This window comes from Gavia stellata, chromosome 15, assembly GCF_030936135.1.
Source record: "Gavia stellata isolate bGavSte3 chromosome 15, bGavSte3.hap2, whole genome shotgun sequence".
Classification (NCBI taxonomy): Eukaryota; Metazoa; Chordata; class Aves; order Gaviiformes; family Gaviidae; genus Gavia; species Gavia stellata.
In genome coordinates this window covers 122917-132161 of record NC_082608.1, presented here as the reverse complement: position 1 = coordinate 132161, position 9245 = coordinate 122917, and the positions used below count along the sequence as shown (strand labels likewise).

At 41.4% G+C, this 9245-nt stretch overlaps 1 protein-coding gene across 1 annotated transcript; it reads right to left on the bottom strand.

The window, feature by feature from the left end:
- Window positions 1-253: 253 nt before the first annotated feature.
- On the bottom strand, window positions 254-8228 carry LOC104260559 (medium-chain specific acyl-CoA dehydrogenase, mitochondrial-like). The gene is given in 10 exon segments (XM_059824775.1): window positions 254-386; window positions 1608-1737; window positions 2520-2598; window positions 2685-2735; window positions 2737-2786; window positions 5170-5239; window positions 5349-5428; window positions 5431-5442; window positions 6261-6297; window positions 6299-8228. Coding segments are annotated over 10 exon segments (702 nt in total). The 5' UTR covers window positions 6359-8228.
- Between the last annotated feature and the right edge of the window lie 1017 nt (window positions 8229-9245).

Here is a 9245-nt window from a genome sequence, read left to right as displayed (position 1 = left end):
AATTAAATGGTTCTCAAAGATTCTTTTGCAGCTGTGCAAAGTCATCTTATTTTAGACCATTATGAATAATTCCTTATATGAATTGATAAAATTATAATTATTAAGTATGTCTTATGAGTAGTTTCTGTATGTTGTGAAAATGAAAAGATCATTGTACATGAGCGTGTGAAAATGTTCAGTTGCGTAACAGTCTCTTTAATGGCAATTATTTGTTGCATTATTGGTTTAGAAGCGAATAATAATTACTGCCTTGTCAAATCAGAGATACACTCTTCACCTTTCTTCCAGTTTGGATCTCAGGGCTATTTGCTTCCACAATGAATCCAGTAAAGGCTTTGCTTGAAGGGACTTTTAGATCTGGGTTGGTACAAGCTAGCAAAAAATACCTGGTGTAAAACAAAGACGAGGGGAATCAGTTTATCCTCACAATTAGCAATCAGATACTTTTTTAGCTAACATCTTAAATGTTTTTATGTGTCTTTGTACCATATAATAAATCTATCAACCCTTTTTTCTTGGCTCTTCCAAAAATAAACTGAGAGGGAGCAAGAGAGAGGAAGTTTCAGTGGATCTCTTACCGCAAAAGCCAAGATTTAATAAAATTACTTTGGATCAACATGCAAAGGTTCTCCTCCTTTTCCATGTATTGTAAGTCTTAATATTATCATCAGCTTCACAGATAGTACAAACGAAACCTATTCACAGCACATACGCAAAAATCAATGCTTAGGAAATACAGTATTGCATGCAAAATGTTATCACTTGATTTCAAAGATCTTAACTCTGTTCTTCTAAGTAGAAGTTGTAAATAAGTTTTTTTTCTGTTAGAAATCTAAACAGTTGTAAATCACATTTATGGTGTTCAGCAATATCAAAAGATAGCTGGTAGATTCTCTTTGACAGTTCTGCCTTGAACAAGGAAATAAATAATGAGAAAATTCAGCTTTATACGTAAATGTAGAAAGTTTTTCTTCTTGAATGAAAAAGAATTTATGTGTTGGGGATGAGCATGTTATGTGAGACATGATGAAAGAGGTCTATATTGTAAAGCACCTCCATAGGCACCACAGCAAAATCTGGATTCTTTGACACTTGGAAAATGTCTTCCCTTCAGAAAATAAAATGTAACACCACAATCCTAGGGCTTTTTTAGCTTCACTAAAAGTGAGAGATGTTTCCAGTAGAATCAGAAGCAACTGATCTCGCTCACCACACACACAAAGCAAAGTCCCTTGTAACACGCGCCTCTGGAGTACTTTGCATGTTAACTCGTACTGCTGCTGCCCTTCCCTGAAAAGAAAGCAGAATTAATTTTGTTTGATAGCAGCAAAAATTGGGAGGCATTCTTGAACAGGGTTGTCATGTCATCGCTCACTTTCCTTTTTAGGCATTGCACAGCACTGAGACTGCTTTCTTATACCTTGTCCTGATAAACAGGTCACCGATTAAAGTGTAGTGTGGTGAAACGTAATGAAACGTTTAGATTTGTAACAGACCTTTAAAGCAAACAGACCTTTAAAGCAATGCTAGTGTCTAACTTGAGGGGGATACACCTCAGTATAGGACGGAATAGCAGAAAAAGTAACGCGAGTCAAAAGTCCACACACCAGTTTGCTTTCCCACCATTTGTGATCCACATCTTCTGGCCATTAATAACATATTCATCTCCTTTCTTCTCAGCCTTTGTTTTTATACCAGCCACATCAGAACCTGCACCAGGCCTGTTACACAGCAAGCCTGAAAGAAAATAAAATGCAAAATCTTGAGGAATAAAAGTTGTATTTTTAAGCAACCATGAATTATTGCAGAATTATGTGCACCAAGCAACTGTAAAAGTTTTAAGTGAACTGCGTGGACAACACCAAAATACTACATCAAAAAACCCAGAACAACTGAGCAAGAATGCAAACATGTATGCGTTCATTTTCCTTACAAATCCATAATACTTAAAATTGTCTTTTAATGATAAACAGAACCATTCTGTAACTTTTAATAAGTCATCGCTTCCTTATGCTTCACAAACTCTGATATGAAAGATGAGGATCTTTAAAATCTGAAAATAAGAGCACAGAGTAACGTGGTTACTGTGTTCTTCATTTTATGAGGCTTAGTTGTTCAGATTTTAACACATTGAACATGAATCTTCTTTCTATGAAACAAATACTGCTTAGATAATATTTAAGATTCATAAAGGCTGTTTAATGCCCATCTGACTTGAGTTTGTGCTCATATAAACCTTGCATTTTTCTAAAACTCCTACACTTTCTCTTGAAGAGGAAATAAAAGGTATTAATTTTTATTAAGTGGCATAGGATGGTTTTCCAGGTAGTATCTTTATTTGCTTACTGAATGCGTCTAATTCAATATTCCTTGCCTTTCAGTAAATGCCACTGTTTATTTACAAACCAAAACAGGCTACATTGTGAGTAGATATTAGTGTTTCAAAAAACAAAACAAAACAAAACCGTGATTAATATGATTTAGGAACAGCCTCCAGCGTTCCTAAGTTACACTTACACACATCATTGGTTCCTCTGTCATTCTTCCTAAATATTTTTTCTGTTGCTGCTCATTTCCTGCAATGATTACTGGGATTTGCTGAAAGAAAATATTTTTACCATTAATCCATGTTTTTAAAGGGTCCAGACTCTAGTTTAAAGGAGGTAAGAAAAGACAGAACTTACCCCTCGGGAGTTGGCCTCAATGGCAGTTTGAACCCCTGTACACCCGTAAGCTTAACCCTACTGTAATAAGGCAGGCCTCAAAACTGCCAAGGCCAAGACCACCTACAGTTGAAATATTTCCTAAAATGAGTTTAAAGTGGACCATATTAGTGATTTTCAAAAATTAATTATCAAAAACATATTCCCCCACATACATCTGATTGTGCGCTGTGTTTGATGAGACATTCCCATGCAAGCTTTTTAAATAAAATTTTGTCAGATTAGTAACGGATGATTTAAAAATTACATTTTGCAGTTCCAGGGTGATTGTGTGCTTGATGTGGGACAAGTTGCACAAAATGGCAGGAATGTACCACTAGGATCTTTCGACTACTTTAAATCTGAGAATTTCCTTAAGAGTTCTTAGGAAGCAGAGAAGGGGCCCCAAGGGCTCCTGAGCTACCACAGCACTTAGGAATAAAAAGAAAGTGTCCACATCAGTCAGAAAACCAACCCAGTAACCTGTTTCTGACAAAAGCCAACACTTCAGGAAATGCATAAAAATACAGTAACAATACAGCAATACTTCCTCAAAATATTTTCCCCAGCCTTCAGGAGACTTCCTCAGCCAAAAGCTTCTTTGGTATCTTTGTTATGCTAACCCTTCTGTGAATTTGCCCAGTCTTTTCTTGAACCTGTTTAAAATTTTAGCATCAATATCACCCAGGGGCAACGAGTTTCACAAATCAACTACACACTGAGTGTAGAACCATCTCCTTTCATTTATTCTGAACCTGCTGTCTGCTTACGTCATCTGAAGCCTTCTAGTTGTACCGAAGGGGACCGTCTTTTCACACACTCCATGACACGGACCTTTTAGGCATTTCTCATACAGAAGCTTTTCTGTATCTTTTATCATCTTTGTCATCCTTTTAGGAACCTTCTCCACTTCCACAATACCCTTTTGAGGTGGAAGGATCAGACTCCATAATGAATTAGAGAGGCAAGTGCAATTTGGATTCAAGCAGCAGCATAATTATGGCTTCTGCTTTTTTCTTCATTCCCTTCTTAATTTCTGACCTTAAATTTATAGTTTTGACCGCTTCTGGGCATTATGCTGACATCTTCACAAAACTGTATATTTTGAGCCCAAAAATCTCTTTTCTCACAGGTAGTAACTAGTTCAAAAGACACCATTTTATCTGGCAAGTTTGGATTGCTTCTTTCCTTTCTTGTGTGCATCACTTTTCCTATTTCGAATTTCATCTGCTGTTTTAACAGTCACTCAGTTTAACGACCTTCTCCTACAGCTCTTCCCACCAGCCTCATCTTTTCTATACTGAATGACTTAATGTTATCAGTAAACTCTATGGCCTCACTATTGCTCTCCTTTTCCAGATTATTTATAGATATCCCACATAGCACAAGCGCTAGCAAGACTGTGCTGCTGATTTTTCCACTACGAAACCTGCTGATTTTTCAAATTCATTTCTGAAGTTTGAGCATTTTATACGAACCAGGCATCCCTTATTCACACACTTCCTAGCTTACTGGGGGTTGGACTAGATGATCTGTAAGGGTCCCTTCCAACCCAAACCATGCTGTGATGCTAGGATTCTACTTCAGAGAACTCCAATTATTTTTTGTGCCGTGGCTTCCTTTTAGGAAAACCCTTCTCTAGCACATCACATTTATGTGTGTCCACTATATCTGTGCTTCATCTTACTTGCTCTTAATTTAGACAGTATGTCAGACTTTCCCAGCTCTCCCTTGCAGTCCTTGTAAAGCAATGGTGTCCAATTTGTCACTTGTAAGTTTTAATTTAATAACCGAGTGATTACACATTGCAATAGCCCAGCTATTTCAGCCTTGAATTTCCATAGAATTTGTGGCTGAATAAATGTGTTCCTTACAATTGCTCCTTTCATCTCTTTGTTCCTTAACCTCGTTTACTAAATTTTTGATACAAGATACACCCTCCGATAAGTCTTCAAAAAAAAAAAGGGCCTGCTATGGACATTTCCCCAACTTCATTTTCAGGTAATATACATGTAAAAAAGAAAATCTAAAATTTAACATTTTTTCCATGGTTATTCATACACCTAAGCACTGCCCACTGCCACAGCACTGCTCTACTGCACCTCATCTAAACTGGAAAACTGTCCTTCTGGAATGAAATTGCTCCAGTCTGTGTCGGAGAGTAGATCAAAATATGACCGTCTAATTTCTCTGCCTCATCAGCTGACATGATGCACCAGGGGAACATTAGGCAGTTGTAATCACGGTAGAAAATCTGGTCATAAATTACTAAATCGTGATCTAATTTGTTGCCTGATTACATCCTCCCCTGGTAACACTGGTATGTGTCAACCTGCCTACCAATTACATTTAGATTATTCAAGTATGCAACTGTTTATTTTATACAGAATCCATAATTACGCATATAAATCTCCTCTAAGGCCTTTTCTTTGTTTTACTTTACAGATTAAAAAGAATGTTTGCTTACCACAGCTTTCTGGTATGTCTGAAATTATAAGACCAAAATCCCAAACCCGTTTTGTGAGCGAAAGAGGATAATGAAATAGACAGGGAAAATCACCTTGTGATTCATCACAGTTAACATTTTAAATTTTACACAGGTTAAGATAAAAGTCTATTTTTTTCCCTACTGTATGGTAGATTTACCTCTCCAGTGTTGTCATATTGTGCAGCAACAGGAATAATTTCCTCCACAGCGAATTTATGAGCAGTAGCTTGAAACTCTGTTCATCAGTAAGTTCTATTAAAAAAAAAAAAGGAGGTAAAAAAAAGTCACAAATTTTGCCAGTTGTCAGATTACGAGAAAAGAGAAAACAAGTCTCGGTTCCTTCCAGGACAATCCAAACGGGCAGGACCCACCTTGCTGGGCCTCTGCAGGAATGAAAGCAGCTCAGCGTCCTCATTCCCTCTAGAAAAAGCCTCCACTGGTCTCTAATTGACGCCTAAAATGCACTTACTTACTTCTGGCAAAATTCTTCAAAGAATACTGAAAAGGGAGTAGGAAGTACCATGTAACATAAAATGTATTACCAAGAGAAACGAGAAGCATGCTGTGTTCATTAAATGAAGGAGGAGATGGAGGCAGGCAGATAAATGTTCCTCATCTGACGATTCTGGCTACTCAGTTTCAAACATCTAACTGCTGACCCACTAAATTTGTTTTTACCTATATAATCTGCCCAGAAGAGGATGAATTTCTTTATAACATTTCTTTAGAACCAAGTTCAACTAAAATTACATACACTTATTTTAACATTTTAAAAGCCAGTGTGAGACAGGTATACAAAGCTAAGGCAACTTTGGCAATAAAGAAGCTCACGACAGACATTAGTTAAAAAAAGAATAAAACCTCATAAATATCTCACACGTACCTGGCTTTCCTGAGCCGGAGAAGAAAGTAATTTTGGTTTTCAAATACTTTTTAAAAAAAGAATAGAAATCTATTCAGAGTAAACACCTTAATTGTAAATTCATACTGAACTGCAATAGTTGGGTTTTCTCCTAACTCTGTAATTTGTCCTTAACTGTTATATTTCTTTCAAAAACTGCAATACTTACCAACGCTAAAGCCAGCTCCAGGTTTGCTTATATGTACAATTCCGAGCAGATTTACTAGAACATGGTCTCCATCCATGCCCTGCAATGGTTCCGAGCATCTGCTAAAGAAAAAAAAGAACATGAGGTGTACGATCTTTGCAGCTCAAGCCTCCTAAAGCTACTAGCCTGACTGCAGCACAAAGGCACGACGAAGCATGAAGAACGCAGGCAGCAATAGGTGTCAACACAGTGAAAAAAAGTCATTTCAGAGAATACTTAAAACATCTACAAAGTTAAAAGGTGAAGAAATGCAGGAAGACCACTGCTAGGCATAGAAGTGCTGAATACTGAACTGTTAAGTGAGTGTATTAATAGTTCAGGGTTGTATTTTCCAGTAGGCAATATTTTATTCATTTGGAGTTTTTACAAGCCACAGCCATTGCAAAATGGTATGTTGCTTTCTTACCTAAGTTTTACCTTCTTCCCTAAGCTTTCTTACTAAACTGCTACCACTGTTAGGTAGAAAAACGAAACAATCAAAAAATACCAACAAACATCTAGAAAGACCTCGATCCTTCCAAATTTTTTATACCTTATTTTATCTGGAAACAGACAAGAAGATGAGGTTGAGAAGGAGCCAGGTAATTGTAATCATGTTTGGTTTGTTTTTTTTTTTCTTAAGGATGATCCAGTCATATACAGCTTTGCTACCAAAAAGTTTTGTCTAAGCTATAAAAAGTCCTGAATTCAAAATAATGCTAAAGGTGATACCCTACATGAAAGAAGCTGTCAAGTTCATGCTGGAGAACTTAAGTCTATTGTGGTTTACATACCTGAGTGATATGCAGGGTCAACACCGACGGTTACTCTGAAAAATCCTGACACTCCCCCCAACAAATGGAAATATGAATTGGATGGGGGGGTTTTCATACCTGGAGGTGGCACAAAGGGGTGGCAAAGGACCATAGTTCATGACATAAGGATTTGGGCGACCACCTGCCTGCTCTGTCAACCTCCCTCTGTCTGACTCGGTGGATTCAGTGACAAGTCACCGGCAGCCATGCTCAAACCCAACTCCTCATGCCGTTGGAAACACCGCCATGACAGCGGTGCGATTGTTGGTGGGGCTGAGCTCCTACCACCAGCGCCCGAAGCGTCGCTTTCGATCTGCAAGGGACCGGCTGCCGTTGGGTGGAACCGCCTTCTCCGACCGCCGCTGTCGCAGTGATGCTTGGGCACATGGCCGCATCCTGCCAGGGGACATTGCTGCTGCCCGAGGGACACGGCTGCCTGAGGGACAGGGCTGCTGGCCGCCCTGACCCAGCGCCCTTCACCTTTTCCCCTAACTGAGGAGTGACTCTGCAAACGGGGAGAGCGGGACAAGGGCCGGTGTAAACACAGTACTGCCTGGGCTGTGAACCCTTCGCACTATCTAGTGGGAGGTTATCGACGGTTCAGTAACTTCTTATATAAGGAATATTTTTAATTCCTAGCAGGAAGATCAGTACTTCAGAAAACAACTTTTACAGACCACCACTAAGAAACGTGACCAGCAGTGCAGCCAGGTACGCCTTGGGAAAGGCAACCGTGAGGCCGTGAGGGGAAGCCCAAAACAACGTTCATTTCCCCGCAGGGTGTAGAGAGCGATGAGGTCTCCCCTCAGCCTCCTCTTCTCCAGACTGAACAACCCCAGCTCCCTCAGCCGCTCCGCATCAGACTTGTGCTCCAGACCCCTCACCAGCTCCATCGCCCTTCTCTGGACACGTTTCTGCATCATGCGTCAGAAGAAAGGTCACCTGTCCTGATTTTTTTCAGTGTGTGATGAAATTTGCTTTAGGGTTTTTCAGGACTAGCTACTTTAAGGAGCAAGTACTTACTTAGACAGCCGTGGCTTTAACTTGTGTGAAATATAAATGAGTAAATAATTAAAAAAATACAGTGCAGTAGGGGCTATCTATGTGCAAAGGCAACAGCCAGGATATTTTAGCACCAAATCAGTTCTAGTCATCATACTGAAATACGCTGATCAGGATGGAGACTGGAGGGGCGGGGATGTAGGAGGGGGTCGGTGGGACTGTGCAAACTGGTGGAGGAGTGGTGGGGGGAAGGCTGCTGGGGAAGGGGGGCAAGCAAAGGAGGCACAGCCAGAAAGGGGTGCAGAAAGGACCAGCCATGGGTGAAACGGGGCACTCGGTGCCCTCCTTGGACAAGCCCTGCCCCTGATCACTGCAGTCTGTCCTGTCTCCTATCTTATTAAATCTTTTTTTGTCTCTCTCTTAAAACCTTGTCTTAACTGGCTCTCTGTGTAATCTCACCCTCTATCCCATGTGCATGTGTGCTGCAAGGACTGAGCCAGCTGCTGATGAGATCTGTGTGTGAGAGTGAAAATTGGTGCCAGATACTGGGGTCAGACTGGGGGTGTGCATGCCCCTGGGCTGTGGTGTCAGCTACTGGAGTGCATGGGGTCCCAGTGCAGCTACTGGAGTGAATGCAGAGGTCCCAGTACAGCTACGGGAGCCAGTGGGAGTCTTTAATCTCCAGCCACTGCAGCAGGAATGGCCTGTGTCCCCAAAACCAGCTACTGGGAGGGACTGGCATGAGTGAGGCGAGTGAGGGGCTCCGTGCCAGCGGCTGGAGCGGGATCATGGACTGCAGCACATGTGCCTGGTGCCGGCTGCTGGGGGGGGGTGAGGGTCTGTATCCCCCCAAACCGTGTGTGCATGGAGTGTGCGTTGGTATTCACCAGTAAACTTCAGGCTGGACCAGCTGGGAGCAGGGGGACCTTGAGTCTGGGCTGGAGTGTCAGGTGGGCAGGGGTCTGTGCTGGTACTGGGGGGACCCACGAGGGGTCTGTGTGCTGGTACTGGGGGTGCCAGTGGGACGGGTGTGTGAGTGCCGCGTGTTTGCAGGGAGCTCTGAGCTGGACCAGCCGGCGAGTCAGGGACCCGTGCGGTGGGTCAGAGGGCCAGGGTCTGGGCAGGGGTCCCAGGTGGCAGAGGGGCTGTG